General features: G+C 44.8%; 1 protein-coding gene across 1 annotated transcript in view; it reads right to left on the bottom strand.

Moving 5' to 3' along the window:
• Positions 1 to 16,961, bottom strand: part of LOC139413308 (storkhead-box protein 1-like) — a 47,298-nt gene that overhangs the window by 2,132 nt on the left and 28,205 nt on the right. Inside the window, exons 2-3 of the mRNA XM_071160524.1 lie at positions 3,735 to 3,887; positions 637 to 3,490 (exon numbers count right to left, since the gene is read on the bottom strand). Of these exons, the coding sequence (XP_071016625.1) occupies positions 637 to 3,490; positions 3,735 to 3,887 (3,007 nt within the window). The remainder of the gene's footprint in view (positions 1 to 636; positions 3,491 to 3,734; positions 3,888 to 16,961) is intronic.

Genomic DNA, 16,961 nt, shown 5'->3' with positions numbered 1-16,961 from the left:
TTTACCCATTCATTATTCACAGTAATCATCCCCCTCTGTATAAATACTGCCTGGTCTAATTGGCTACGGGGTGTTTGTTCAGCTTTATATCCATTTACATGAAAAGGGAAGAGAGGGAAGGCACACCGCCGACCAGGGCCATGTGTCATCTAACTACCTCCAGCCTCAGCTTATTTTCACTGCAGCTCCACATTCTTCCACCCTCCCTGGGCCAGCGCTATAGGCAGCTGGCTCTCTAGGCCCTGTTGCCTCTACCTCAGCCAGAGAGAGGCTAGGTTTACAGCTGGAGAAAGGGGTCTAGGTCACAGGTGAGAAGACAAATAAACAGGGGATTTAAGGGCCAAATGCCTCTATGTGTTTCTGGCAGACTGGGACCTTAGGACAGGAGAGTATGGGAAGAGGTCCTGCTGCCTGGAACAGTCCCATTCCTGAGGCATATACATTAAGGGAGAAGATATAAGAGTATTTTGTCTTTCGTAAAAAATACTAATGCTGGTGAATAGCATGGTCATTTAATAATACCTAGCTAGTGCAAATTGTCACAATCACTTCACAAAATATAATGAGACCTTTTGTTAAAAGTGTTATAACTGCAATCCATTAATGTTCGATGATGATTAAGACAAAGAAACTCACCGGGGCGAGTCTATCCCGCTGTCTCCCGTGTTGCTCTGACTCTCCCCTGCCTCCCCCATCATCTTTCCCCCTCCGGCTCCACTGGACATGCCCAGACTAATACTTGAGCTCTGAAGGCCTCCTCTCTCCCTCAGGGTCTCACAGCCCCCCTTTTCGTCCCCGTCTTCCTCTACTCTGCAACCCCAGTGAGCCGACTCCCCGTCCCCTTCGTCTGCTGACTTATGGAGGGTCTCAGCGTCAGACTCCACCTCGCTGGTCTGGCAGTAGTCAAATATGCTGCTGTCTGCCACCCCAGCATGCTCCAAACCCTCCAGGGAGAGGCTGGCGTCCTGCCGTCGCTCCCCAAGGATCGGGGCTCCTTGCCTGGGGCTGGGATCACTGTGGGTCCCTGGTGACGTCTGGCTGAGGTGGCTAAGGGTAGAGCGGCTCACTCTGACGCACCTCTCCTCCCCCTGTCCGTGGGGGCTGTGAGGGGACAGAGAGGGGTATTGGTGGATGGTAGAAGAGTGCTCCTCCGCATAAGTGCTATCCCAGTCTCCTTGGAGAGATTGGGGGTCAGGGAAGTGGGGTTGGGGCTCGTGGTAAGAGGAGTGAGGTTGGTCGTGGTAGTGAGTAGGGTCTTGGTGGTTGAAGTGAGTGTCTTGGTATATGGTCTGAGGATCATGGTAGAGGGACTGAGAGTCATGATAGTGAGACATTCGTGTTTGATAGATCTCTCTGTTGTCAATGACTCCCTCCTCACTCAGATAAAGAGAACTACAGGCATCCTCATCTTCTTCCTCTGCTCTCTGGTAAAGCCTGTGGTCATCTTCTATAAACTCATCACTCTCTATCATAAAGCCATTACTCTCCACCATTAACCCATCAATGTCCCCATGCTCATGACCTGGACTCCTGTGCTCTCTACTGCCACCACTGCTGTGTACCAGACCATGCTGGTTGGGGGTGGTACTGAAAGTCTGTTGGTGAGAGGAGAGCAGGTCAGGCCTGTGGGTTAGGTCTCCCTGTGTGTCTGTGTGTTTGAAGGAGTGCCTGCGATGCACAGCAGGCTTTGGCCAGGGCACGGCCGGGTCGCACGGATGGGCAGGGACTGGGTCATAGAGGTGGGTACTAGGGAGGTTGGCATCAGAGTCTAGGGTTTGGCTTGTTACTGCTGGGTGTCTATGGTCCGTTGTACTGCCATATACTGCTTGCTGTGTCGTTCTATGCTTTCCCTCCTTCTCCTTCCCTCCCTCCCTGCTGTCCCTCCCTCTGTTCTTTCTCTCCCTCTGATATCTAACCTTGTCGTCTATCCGTAGGGTGCTGCTCTGGGGGTATGCCGAGCTGTAGTCTGACGGTAATTCTCTGGGGGGTTTGGTATCAGAGGGGTGCAGGAGGAGGGGGTCGGTGGTGAACCCCCTCTCGTGGAGACGGTCACATGACCTGATCTCGGTTGTACGAGACTTTCCAGCATGCTCTGTGTCATCAGCGGTCACTTTGGCTTTGTGCGGGTCCCAGGATTTGGAGCGGTGTCCCACTCGTTCTCTCCTGCCTCCTCCTGAAGTCTTCCTCTCTTTCCCCTCCTTCGCTTCCTTTCCCTCTCTCCTCCTCTGTTCTTTGTGGGTCATGCTAGGGGCCACAGTCTGGGTTGGGGTTGTATCTTTCCCAGGTGGTTGACCCTCAAAGGGGTTGTCAATGCGTTTCTTATAGAAGCTTTTCCCCTCCACCGCTCCTGGATCCTCTCTGTGGTCTGGTTCATGGACAGGGACCTCAGGTCTGAGGCGAGAGGGGACCAGCTCCTCCCTGTCTGGGTCCACATCCACACACACTGGGGCCTTAGTCTTCAACCTGTCTTTCTGTTTCTCCCCGGAGGAATGCGTTCTCTTGCTGCGAGAGACCTTGGAAGTAGATCTCCTGCCCCCAGCCCCTGCTCCGAGTACGGGCCGGGAGGAGTGTTGTTGTCTGGGCTTGGAGCTGGTCAGGATCTCAGTGGACATGCCCTTGTCCACCACCTTGTCCCCTCTGTCTACCCTGTCCCCCTTGTCCAAACCTTTATCCCTTTCCACCCCTCTTTCCCCTCGTCTTTCTGTTTCCGTCCCTTTCTCCCCTCCTCGCTCCCCCAGTTTCTTCATTAGTACAGTGTGGCGTGTCAGGTTGTCCACAGTGAGCTCAGGGTTGATGCGTCTGATGATGGCGTGCTCCAGGTCTCTGGGCAGATTGTTCAAATCCTCCTCGTCCCTCACCGGCCACTCCTCCGGAGGGAACTGACCTGAGAACGAGGCATATTCTTTCTTCACTTTCTCCTTCTTCCCTCCGTTCCTCCTGAAGAGGCTGAGGCCAAACCTCCTCCCCGGTTTGCCCTTGCTGCTGGCGGCGGTAGCCGTAGTGGTCTTGCTGACCTCGCTAGCCTGGTAGTCTGCGGCCGTCGAGGTCGACTGGTGCTGGACTTGAGGCTTGTGGTCCCGGGACCACTTTAGACTCTTCCCTGTGCACTCGCTAATAGAAACAGAAACCGAGTGCTGGTCTGGGAGGGATGGAGGAACCGTGGTGGCTGTAGGGGCCGTAGTAGCAGGATTGGTCACATTCTGGGCAGGGGCAAAGCAGCTGCAGGACTTGCAGTGGGCCACCAGAGGGGGCTGTGAGTGGCTCTCCAGGGTGTCATTACTGAGCAGGTAGGTGATGGGGGGAGGGGATGGCAGCTCATTGTCTCCAGACCCTGAGGTCCACCAGCTCTTCTCTCTCACCAGACTGTTGGTGATAAAGTAGGTCTGAGGAGTGACAATGAAATAGCCCTCTCCTGTGTGGTAGATCTTCCTCTCTTTGATCAACGAGCCCAGAGCGTTGTACAGGATGTCCTGAGTAGGGATGGTCATACCTGGCAGGAAGAGAGAGAGAAGATCAGCCTCATTAGTTAATACAGTTTATCTCCTATAAATCACATAGAAGTTACTGCATATCGGCAGATGGACTCGACTAGTTTACAGTCAAACTTAAAACTGCACGTTAAGCATTAGTACACTAGATATAATTCTCCCCTTTTTGACACCTACAACTACTCTATTGCAGGAGCACCTGTGGTTGAATGTATGTAGGGATATGAAGCTCTCCCTATACATTACCTGGGTGAGCCTTGGTCATGTGACTGATGAGGGCTTCCTGGTTGACGGTGATATTGGAGGAGTTCATGTCAGAGATGACACAGCAGAGGACCTCGGCTAGAGGGAGGAACTGAGACTGGGCCACTGGAGACATCTGCACTGGGGACAGGTCACCTGGAACACACACGCACACACGCACACGCACACACGCACACGCACACGCACACACGCACACACACATATACATTGTTAGACTGGTGTAAAACACACACCTTAATTAGGCAGATCACCAGCAACACACATCTTGGATAGACTGTTGTAACACACACTTGGTTACACCAACATCTGTTTGCAACTTTTACTTTGTGGTCTATATCCTTTTTCCAGTAAAAATATTAATGTCATGACCAAGATGAATTAGTTGATAATGCGGGTGTTCCAGTGAATATTGTAGACCTGACTTCCATTTGTATTCCATTAATACAGGGATGGACTACAGTATTCCATTAATACAGGGATGGACTACAGTATTCCATTAATACTGGGATGGACTACAGTATTCCATTAATACTGGGCTGGACTACAGTATTCCATTAATACTGGGATGGACTACAGTATTCCATTAATACAGGGATGGACTACAGTATTCCATTAATACTGGGATGGACTACAGTATTCCATTAATACTGGGATGGACTACAGTATTCCATTAATACTGGGATGGACTACAGTATTCCATTAATACTGGGATGGACTACAGTATTCCATTAATACTGGGATGGACTACAGTATTCCATTAATACTGGGATGGACTACAGTATTCCATTAATACTGGGATGTACTACAGTATTCCATTAATACTGGGATGGACTACAGTATTCCATTAATACTGGGATGGACTACAGTATTCCATTAATACAGGGATGGACTACAGTATTCCATTAATACAGGGATGGACTACAGTATTCCATTAATACTGGGATGGACTACAGTATTCCATTAATACATTAATACAGGGATGGACTACAGTATTCCATTAATACAGGGATGGACTACAGTATTCCATTAATACTGGGATGGACTACAGTATTCCATTAATACTGGGATGGACTACAGTATTCCATTAATACTGGGATGGACTACAGTATTCCATTAATACTGGGATGGACTACAGTATTCCATTAATACTGGGATGGACTACAGTATTCCATTAATACAGGGATGGACTACAGTATTCCATTAATACTGGGATGGACTACAGTATTCCATTAATACAGGGATGGACTACAGTATTCCATTAATACAGGGATGGACTACAGTATTCCATTAATACTGGGATGGACTACAGTATTCCATTAATACTGGGATGGACTACAGTATTCCATTAATACTGGGATGGACTACAGTATTCCATTAATACTGGGATGGACTACAGTATTCCATTAATACTGGGCTGGACTACAGTATTCCATTAATACTGGGATGGACTACAGTATTCCATTAATACAGGGATGGACTACAGTATTCCATTAATACTGGGATGGACTACAGTATTCCATTAATACAGGGATGGACTACAGTATTCCATTAATACTGGGATGGACTACAGTATTCCATTAATACAGGGATGGACTACAGTATTCCATTAATACTGGGATGGACTACAGTATTCCATTAATACTGGGATGGACTACAGTATTCCATTAATACTGGGATGGACTACAGTATTCCATTAATACATGGGATGGACTACAGTATTCCATTAATACTGGGATGGACTACAGTATTCCATTAATACTGGGATGGACTACAGTATTCCATTAATACAGGGATGGACTACAGTATTCCATTAATACTGGGATGGACTACAGTATTCCATTAATACAGGGATGGACTACAGTATTCCATTAATACTGGGATGGACTACAGTATTCCATTAATACTGGGATGGACTACAGTATTCCATTAATACTGGGATGGACTACAGTATTCCATTAATACTGGGATGGACTACAGTATTCCATTAATACTGGGCTGGACTACAGTATTCCATTAATACAGGGATGGACTACAGTATTCCATTAATACTGGGCTGGACTACAGTATTCCATTAATACAGGGATGGACTACAGTATTCCATTAATACTGGGATGGACTACAGTATTCCATTAATACAGGGATGGACTACAGTATTCCATTAATACTGGGCTGGACTACAGTATTCCATTAATACTGGGATGGACTACAGTATTCCATTAATACTGGGCTGGACTACAGTATTCCATTAATACTGGGATGGACTACAGTATTCCATTAATACTGGGATGGACTACAGTATTCCATTAATACTGGGATGGACTACAGTATTCCATTAATACTGGGATGGACTACAGTATTCCATTAATACTGGGATGGACTACAGTATTCCATTAATACTGGGATGGACTACAGTATTCCATTAATACTGGGATGGACTACAGTATTCCATTAATACAGGGATGGACTACAGTATTCCATTAATACTGGGATGGACAGTATTCCATTAATACTGGGATGGACTACAGTATTCCATTAATACAGGGATGGACTACAGTATTCCATTAATACTGGGATGGACTACAGTATTCCATTAATACAGGGATGGACTACAGTATTCCATTAATACTGGGATGGACTACAGTATTCCATTAATACTGGGATGGACTACAGTATTCCATTAATACTGGGATGGACTACAGTATTCCATTAATACTGGGATGGACTACAGTATTCCATTAATACAGGGATGGACTACAGTATTCCATTAATACTGGGATGGACTACAGTATTCCATTAATACTGGGATGGACTACAGTATTCCATTAATACTGGGATGGACTACAGTATTCCATTAATACTGGGATGGACTACAGTATTCCATTAATACTGGGATGGACTACAGTATTCCATTAATACAGGGATGGACTACAGTATTCCATTAATACTGGGATGGACTACAGTATTCCATTAATACTGGGATGGACTACAGTATTCCATTAATACTGGGATGGACTACAGTATTCCATTAATACTGGGATGGACTACAGTATTCCATTAATACTGGGAGTGACCACGGAATGTCATTAGTCCCACAGAAGCGACCACAGGTTCTGCCTGTCAGGCTATCACATATCACCTCTACTGTGTCTTCAGCTAAGAGAGAGGCTAGAGAGAGGAGGGGGGGGGGGTAACCATACCCTAACAACCACCTGGTCCTCCTTTAACAGGGCTTATAATCAATGGACTTTGAGGTGATTTAGGTACACCTTGATTCAAGTCCACAGTTAATAGTTATTTTTTCTGTTGCTCTTGAATGGTTTTATGTACCCACTACACTGCCTGGTGGAAACTACCACAGTTCTTAATATTTAACTCTAGGTTACATTATAATAGGTTAAGTACTCACAATCTTGGATGGCCACTTTAGTGCTCTCCCACCCTAAGTTGTTAAATGATTAGCCTAACCACAAGCCTGGTAGGCCTAGTCTACTCTCCTTACTATCCAACCCCAGACACAGAACCAGTCACTACCAGACATGACCGTGACCTCAATAAGACCATGCTGTTTCAACAAATGATTGGTGTTAAACCATATGGTGTGTTTGTGTGAGTCTCCCACCTCTCCTTAGGCCAAAAAACAGTGTCTGGCAAACACATCTCTCCCTGCAGAGTAAACATTCACCTCCCTCACACACTGAAACCACTCATGTCAGGTGAAATAAACCACTAATCAGATGGCTGGATGAGACACACACACCCGAGGCAGTCTGCAGAGGAGCTAAACTGCAAATAAAGTGCCCTCAATGCATTCTATACATCCTGTAAGAAACACAACGTGAAATGTGAAAACAATGACTTCTTCACACTGACATCCCATGCAAAAATGCCATTCATTTAGCCAAGCTTTAAATATCAAGAAGATCTCAGTCTGAGAAGCTATCTAGATGTATTAAATGACAACAACAAGGCTATTTTGGCCTCACTACAGACAACAGACCGTTAAACCTCAGTCTAATCCCAACCCCCCTACACCATCACCACAGACAACAGACTGTTAAAACTCAGTCTAACCCCAACCCCCTACACCATCACCACAGACAACAGACTTCTAAAACTCAGTCTAACCCCAACCCCCCTACACCATCACCACAGACAACAGACTTCTAAAACTCAGTCTAATCCCAACCCCCCTACACCATCACCACAGACAACAGACTTCTAAAACTCAGTCTAATCCCAACCCCCCTACACCATCACCACAGACAACAGACTGTTAAAACTCAGTCTAATCCCAACCCCCCTACACCATCACCACAGACAACAGACTGTTAAAACTCAGTCTAACCCCAACCCCCCTACACCATCACCACAGACTTCTAAAACTCAGTCTAACCCCAACCCCCCTACACCATCACCACAGACAACAGACTTCTAAAACTCAGTCTAATCCCAACCCCCCTACACCATCACCACAGACAACAGACTTCTAAAACTCAGTCTAATCCCAACCCCCCTACACCATCACCACAGACAACAGACTGTTAAAACTCAGTCTAATCCCAACCCCCCTACACCATCACCACAGACAACAGACTTCTAAAACTCAGTCTAATCCCAACCCCCCTACACCATCACCACAGACAACAGACTTCTAAAACTCAGTTTAATCAAAACCCCCTACACCATCACCACAGACAACAGACCGTTAAAACTCAGTCTAATCCCAACCCCCCTACACAATCACCACAGACAACAGACCGCTAAGGCTCAGTCTAATCCCAACCCCCCTACACCATCACCACAGACAACAGACTTCTAAAACTCAGTCTAATCCCAACCCCCCTACACCATCACCACAGACAACAGACTGTTAAAACTCAGTCTAATCCCAACCCCCCTACACCATCACCACAGACAACAGACTTCTAAAACTCAGTCTAATCCCAACCCCCCTACACCATCACCACAGACAACAGACTTCTAAAACTCAGTCTAATCCCAACCCCCCTACACCATCACCACAGACAACAGACCGCTAAGGCTCAGTCTAATCCCAACCCCCTTACACCATCACCACAGACCAGACTGCTAAAGCTCAGTCTAATCCCAACCCCCTTACACCATCACCACAGACAACAGACTTCTAAAACTCAGTCTAATCCCAACCCCCCTACACCATCACCACAGACAACAGACTTCTAAAACTCAGTCTAATCCCAACCCCCCTACACCATCACCACAGACAACAGACCGCTAAGGCTCAGTCTAATCCCAACCCCCCTACACCATCACCACAGACAACAGACTTCTAAAGCTCAGTCTAATCCCAACCCCCTTACACCATCACCACAGACCAGACTGCTAAAGCTCAGTCTAATCCCAACCCCCCTACACCATCACCACAGACAACAGACCGTTAAAACTCAGTCTAATCCCAACCCCCCTACACCATCACCACAGACTGCTAAAACTCAGTCTAATCATCAGAGTTGATGTTTTACTGAGTGTTCCTTCCCTTAGGTCTTAGCTCTCTATTGTGTTCACTTCCTACGGCAATTGCTGCCAGGCTGGCTGCATAGCATCAGCTAATGGCTGGGACTGACACAGTCTTGTGGGGGGAGATGGAGGAAACATTCATGAGGAGGAAGGTGTTAGTGTGGCATCTTCAGCAGGACTGGGTGCACTATCTTCTGCGCCACAAAGGTCCAGACCTCCTGGCAGGTGTTGTAATGTAGCCTACTTAGAAAGTCAACCTCCATTAGCCTCACTGTTCCAGATAGATTAGGATATCCTGTCTGAGACGGTCTCATGGTCGGTCTTCTATAGAAACTTCAACAGAGAAAAGGAAGGATTGCCATAGGCTGCAGAAATTAGGTCCCCTAGCAACGCAATCCCTTCCCTGGGGAGAGGGAGAGAGAAGAGAGTGAGAGAGAGACAGCGAGAGAGAGATAAACAGAGAAAGAGAGAGCGAGAGACAGATAGAGACAAAGAGAGACAGAGAGAAAGACAGAGAGAAATACAGAGAGAGAGAGAGAGAGAGAGAGAGAGAGAGACAGAGAGAGAGAGGGAGAGAGAGAGAGAGAGAGAAATACAGAGAGAGAGAGAGACAGAGAGAGAGAGAGAGAGAGAGAGAGAGAGAGAGAGAGAGAGAGAGAGAGAGAGACAGAGAGAGAGAGGGAGAGAGAGAGAGAGAGAGATAAACAGAGAAAGAGAGAGCGAGACAGATAGAGAGAAAGACCGAGAGAGTAAACAGGGTTAAGGCAGAGGACAAAGGATGAATAGAAGAGTGTCCTTATGCTTCAGGGATATCTTCCTCCTTTATCTCCCTCACTTTCTATTCATTTCTCCCACTCTCCATTTCCTTTCTCATCTCAGTCTTGAGGCCTATAAACACTGTTGTCTAGAAGATCACACCCTACCTAAAAAGTCTATTACTGAGTTGAACATCAACAGGTTGGAAAAATAAAGGATGTCTATAGTACAGTATCAGACTGGACCTGCATGTCTATAGTACAGTATCAGACTGGACCAGGATGTCTATAGTACAGTATCAGACTGGACCAGGATGTCTATAGTACAGTATCAGACTGGACCTGCATGTCTATAGTACAGTATCAGACTGGACCAGGATGTCTATCGTACAGTAACAGACTGGACCTGCATGTCTATAGTACAGTATCAGACTGGACCTGCATGTCTATAGTACAGTATCAGACTGGACCAGGATGTCTATAGTACAGTATCAGACTGGACCAGGATGTCTATAGTACAGTATCAGACTGGACCTGCATGTCTATAGTACAGTAACAGACTGGACCAGGATGTCTATCGTACAGTAACAGACTGGACCAGGATGTCTATAGTACAGTATCAGACTGGACCAGGATGTCTATAGTACAGTATCAGACTGGACCTGCATGTCTATAGTACAGTAACAGACTGGACCAGGATGTCTATAGTACAGTATCAGACTGGACCTGCATGTCTATAGTACAGTAACAGACTATCTCTTCTTCTCTATGCCTTTTCCATTATCTCTCTCTCTGGCTTCTCTCTCTCTCTCTCTGGCTTGTCCCTCTCTCTCTCTGGCTTGTCCCCCTCTCTCTCTGGCTTGTCCCCCTCTCTCTCTGGCTTGTCCCTCTCTCTCTGGCTTGTCCCTCTCTCTCTGGCTTGTCCCTCTCTCTCTGGCTTGTCCCTCTCTCTCTGGCTTGTCCCCCTCTCTCTCTGGCTTGTCCCTCTCTCTCTGGCTTGTCCCCCTCTCTCTCTGGCTTGTCCCTCTCTCTCTGGCTTGTCCCTCTCTCTCTGGCTTGTCCCTCTCTCTCTGGCTTGTCCCCCTTTCTCTCTGGCTTGTCCCTCTCTCGCTGGCTTGTCCCTCTCTCTCTCTGGCTTGTCCCCCTCTCTCTCTGGCTTGTCCCCCCCTCTCTCTGGCTTGTCCCTCTCTCTCTCTGGCTTGTCCCTCTCTCTCTCTGGCTTGTCCCCCTCTCTCTCTGGCTTGTCCCTCTCTCCACAGCATTTCTCTATGTACATTTATTGTGGAACACCAACAGGTGTGAAACCACCAAGCTGCCTGTACAGTACAGTAGCAGATGGACCTGGTTGTTATTATTTAGTCTAACATTAGAAAGTGTGACCAGCCCTCTAATAGAGCTCAGTGCTCTAGCTCTCTTTTCTTCAGGGGAAAGGAAGGGACTCTATGTGCCTGGAACATTACACCGGGACACGGACATTAAACCCTTTGTCAAACACCACATCAATACCCCTCTGGGTACCATGGCAACAGCACCCCGTGCCACAAGGAGGGGAGACAGTATTCTAGTGAGTAGAACAGGAGATGGAAGCAACAGGAATATTAACATTCTAGACTACCTTAGAATGTTCACTGATGTTAGTTTTGAACAATGTCAGGTGTACTTGTAATGGTATTAATGTAATTACTGTACGAAATCACACAAAACAAGCAATGTACTGTACGAAATCACTTATCAAAACAAGCAATGTACAGTACGAAATCACTTATCAAAACAAGTAATGTACTGCATGAAATCTCTTATCAAAACAAGCAATGTACTGTATGAAATCTCTTATCAAAACAAGCAATGTACTGTATGAAATCACTTATCAAAACAAGCAATGTACTGTATGAAATCTCTTATCAAAACAAGCAATGTACTGTATGAAATCTCTTATCAAAACAAGCAATGTACTGTATGAAATCTCTTATCAAAACAAGCAATGTACTGTATGAAATCACTTATCAAAACAAGCAATGTACAGTATGAAATCTCTTATCAAAACAAGCAATGTACAGTATGAAATCTCTTATCAAAACAAGCAATGTACTGTATGAAATCTCTTATCAAAACAAGTAATGTACTGTACGAAATCACTTATCAAAACAAGCAATGTACTGTATGAAATCTCTTATCAAAACAAGCAAAGTACTGTACGAAATCACTTATCAAAACAAGCAATGTCTACAATCTTCTGATCTAGGATATATTTCTTCTCATACATCAAATAGTTTCTCATAGAGTAAACATGGACAGAGAAATCTAATCTCACACAAAACAAGCTATAAATAAGGTTTATTTAAATCATACAGTACTCCTGTGATTTTGAAAGAGATTGACAGACAGACAGATACTCTAGCCAAAGGGTTCTTAAATTGGGGTCTGAGGATGTACTGAGGAGGTACTGAGAATCCCTGGTGAGGAGGGACTGCAGGGGGTCCACGGTCAGATCTGATTTTTTATTTTATTTTACATTTAAAGTTCTTTGAATTAATATTACTAACAACAGATTTCATTTAATAAAAGTACTTTTGAGTGACACTAAGTGGCAGTATTTTTACAACTAATGCCGGTCTGCCCGAGGCTGATGCCGTGCAGGTGTTTGTACACATGCTCTCATTCAAATAAACACATACAAGAACACACACATACATGTAATCGTGCCAGACATGCACACAGACATATAAAGTAGGCATTGCTGTTATGATTTCAGTTGTCCTTGATGTCCTTTGTTTTAAATGTATTATTATTATTATTATTTTGCATGTGGGAGGAGTCTCGAATGGTTGAGGGACAGCTATTGGGGAACTGTGGGGGGATCTTGGAGGGTTCGGGTTTCACAAGCTTGTGATCATGAAAAAGGAAACTATGACATATATTTTATATCACTATCAGTATCATGCACACATAAGGATGGATCTGTTGCAGAAAGACTGATACATGTTTGATAGAGTAGAGGTTGACCGATTAATCGGAATGGCCGATTAATTAGGGCCGATTTCAAGTTTTCATAACAATCGGAAATCGGTATTTTGGGGCGCCGATTTGACGATTTATTTATTTTAAAATAAAAAAATGTTTATACCTTTATTTAACTAGGCAAGTCAGTTAAGAACACATTCTTATTTTCAATGATGGCCTAGGAACGGTGGGTTAACTGCCTCGTTCAGGGGCAGAACGACAGATTTTCACCTTGTCAGCTCGGGGGATCCAATCTTGCAACCTTACAGTTAACTAGTCCAACGCAATAATGACCTCTCTCTCGTTGCACTCCACAAGGAGACTGACTGCCTGTTACGAGAATTCAGTAAGCCAACATAAGTTGCTAGCTAGCATTAAACTTATAAATCTTATAAAAAACAATCAATCATAATCACTAGTTAACTACACATGGTTGATGATATTACTAGATATTATCTAGCGTGTCCTGTGTTGCATATAATCTGACTGAGCATACAAGCATACAAGTATCTAAGTATCTGACTGAGCGGTGGTAGGCAGAAGCAGGCGCGTAAACATTCCTTCAAACAGCACTTTCGTGCGTTTTGCCAGCAGCCCTTCCTTGTGCGTCAAGCATTGCGCTGTTTATGACTTCAAGCCTATCAACTCCCGAGATGAGGCTGGTGTAACCGAAGTGAAATGGCTAGCTAGTTAGCGCGCGCTAATAGTGTTTCAAACATCACTCGCTCTGAGCCTTCTACTAGTTGTTCCCCTTGCTCTGCATGGGTAACGCTGCTTCGATGGTGGCTGTTGTCGTTGTGTTGCTGGTTCAAGCCCAGGGAGGAGCGAGGAGAGGGACGGAAGCTATACTGTTACACTGGCAATACTAAAGTGCCTATAAGAACATCCAATAGTCAAAGGTATATGAAATACAAATGGTAGAGAGCAAAATAGACCTATAATTCCTATAATAACTACAACCTAAAACTTCTTACCTGGGAATATTGAAGACTCATGTTAAAAGGAACCACCAGCTTTCATATGTTCTCATGTTCTGAGCAAGGAACTTAAATGTTAGCATTCTTACATAGCACATATTGCACTTTTACTTTCTTCTCCAACACTTTGTTTTTGCATTATTTAAACCTAATTGAACATTTTTCATTATTTACTTGAGGCTAAATTGATTTTATTGATGTATTATATTAAGTTAAAATAAGTGTTAATTCAGTATTGTTGTAATTGTCATTATTACAAATAAAAAAAATAGTCAGATTAATCGGTATCGGCTTTTTTGGTCCTCCAATAATCGGTATTGACATTTTTTATAAATGCACTGTACATTATGTTTTAAAACTGCAAACTGTTCTTTCTGTCTCATGGCAAAATGTGTAGAATTGCAGGATATTACCTTTAAAGCTGCAAAATTAGCTCAGATGCCAAGAGGTGGGCCTTTAAAATGTTCCTTCCCAGGGCGCAAGACTTGGTTTGTCCGGCCATACACTGCCGGAGTCATAGAAAAACTCCTTGTATGCTATTTTCTATCTCACTCGAGTTGTGTTCTGGTAACGAGGGGGTCCCTGATGAATTTGCTATCACAAAGGGGATATAGGGGAAACACTGTTCTCTCCTATCTCTTTTCTGCCTGAATGAGGTTGATAAATGCCACATGTACTCTATTCACATGGCTGTGCTTCTGTTGCTTTAGGTCCGTCGGGTCAGTCACATGAGTCCCACTAGACTAGACGTGATTACATTAGGCCTAAAAACATATCTTACAGCCAGGCCCCTTCTGACTGCCTATACAACATCAGAGATAACACGGGGCTAGTCAGTAGTAATTACTACACTACAACAACACCACTAAGGAATGTATACTGGATTAGAGACATCTATTCAAAATGAAGATGCCTGGAGTCAAATCAAATCAAATTATATTTGTCACATGCGCCGAATACAGCAGTGAAATGCTTACTTACAAGCCCCCCCCCCATATTCTAATCTCCAGATCCTCATTCCACATTCTCACCAGCTACTGAGGCAGGAGACTCTTCTACAGACACCGTTCCCTCTGGTTTGGCATTGATCGTCCTCTACATGGACCAGCGGTTCCCAAACTTGGGGTCGCAACCCCTTGTGGGGTCGACTGACATGAAAATGGGGTCGCGGGAAAATTTGCAAAGTCCTGAAAAAACCCTTGACTTCTTCCACATTTTGTTACGTTACAGCCTCATTCTAATATTGATTCAAAAAAAAATCCAGCAATCTACACACAATACCCCACAATGACAAAGCAAAAACAGGTTTTTAGACATTTTTGCACATTTATTAAAAATAAAAAACAGAAATACCTTATTTACATAAGTATTCAGACCATTTGCTATGCGAGGATCTGCAGAGAAGAATGGGAGAAACTACCCAAATACAAGTGTGCCAAGCTTGTAGCGTCATACCCAAGAAGACAAGGCTGTAATCCCTGCCGAAGGTGCTTCAACAATGTACTGAGTAAAGGTCTGAATACTTCTGTAAATGTTATATTTCAGTTTTTATTTTTAATTACTTAGCAAATATTTCTACAAACCTGTTTTTGCTTTGCCATTATGGGGTATTGTGTGTAGATTGATGAGGAAAAAAACGAATTTAATCAATTTATAATAAGGCTGTAACGTAACTAAATGTGGAAAAGTCAAGGGGTCTGAATACTTTCCGAAGGCACTACATATTGTCTTTGTATCTCAAAATCCTTATAATGTGGTTAACCTTAAAAAATGGAATGAAAATTGTTCAAATCTAAAATATAATATTCAACAAGAGAGTGCCCTTAGACCAGGGGAAAAGGCTGCACTTGATCGTTGCACTTGAATCATTCCCAGGGTGAATGGCTAAACCTGCTACGCTATGAAACCACACACTATTGCAGAGACTTTGACATTACCAGCTGCAATAGATATGGTGAAAACAATGTGTGGGGAGGCAGAGGCACAGAAATTCACATCAATACCTTTGTCAGATAACAATGTTAAACAAAGAATTTATGCTCTTACTGAACGACTCAAAAAGTCCCCAGCTTGGGCCTCCCGGGTGGCGCAGTGGTCTAGCTGTGCCACCAGAGACTCTGGGTTCGAGCTCAGGATCTGTCGCAGCCGGCCGCGACCGTTGGCCTAGCGTCGTCCGGGTTAGGGAGAGTTTGGCCGGTAGGGATATCCTTGTCTTATCGCGCACAAGCGACTCATGTGGGGGGCCGGGCGCAGTGCACGCTAACCAGGTCGCCAGGTGCACGGTGTTTCCTCCGACACATTGGTGCGGCTGGCTTTTGGGTTGGATGCGCGCTGTGTTAAGAAGCAGTGCGGCTTGGTTGGGTTGTGTTTCGGAGGACGCATGGCTTTCGGATACCATCCGAAATTGGGGAGAAAAGGGGGTAAAGTTTTTAAAAAATCATAATAATCCCCAGTTTATGCTGGATGTTAGCTGTGCTAGCTGTGAGGGCCAACATGACCATGCATTGATTTACATGTCGGGGGATGCTATACACGAGGACATATTGTTCTGTCTCACGATTCCCGAGCATGAAACGGCATATTGTGCTGCTTGGCTATATTGATGAAAAACAGATTCCATATGGGATTGAATGGTGGGATTTTGCACAGATGGGGCTCCATCTATAGGGACTCTGCACTTTAGTTATGAATGTGTCTCCCTCTGCCATATGGATGCGGCAAAAGAGAGGAGCACAGAACTCATAGATATAAAGCAGTAGGTAACTTTGATTGTAGACTACATCAAACCACATCCACTGCGCGCACGCCTGTTCGCGAAACTATGTGGAGATATGACAATGTGTTATTTCACACCGATGCTTGGTGGGTATGGAGGGGAATTGTTGGAAAGATTTTTCACATTGAGAGAGCAACTGTTGTCATTCACAATGGATGTAAAGAAAACCAGTCTTGGATGACTTTCTGTGTAATGACTCCATATC

Source organism: Oncorhynchus clarkii, chromosome 1 (assembly GCF_045791955.1).
Source record: "Oncorhynchus clarkii lewisi isolate Uvic-CL-2024 chromosome 1, UVic_Ocla_1.0, whole genome shotgun sequence".
NCBI classification, from domain to species: Eukaryota; Metazoa; Chordata; class Actinopteri; order Salmoniformes; family Salmonidae; genus Oncorhynchus; species Oncorhynchus clarkii.
This window is presented reverse-complemented; position numbering and strand designations above follow the sequence as displayed.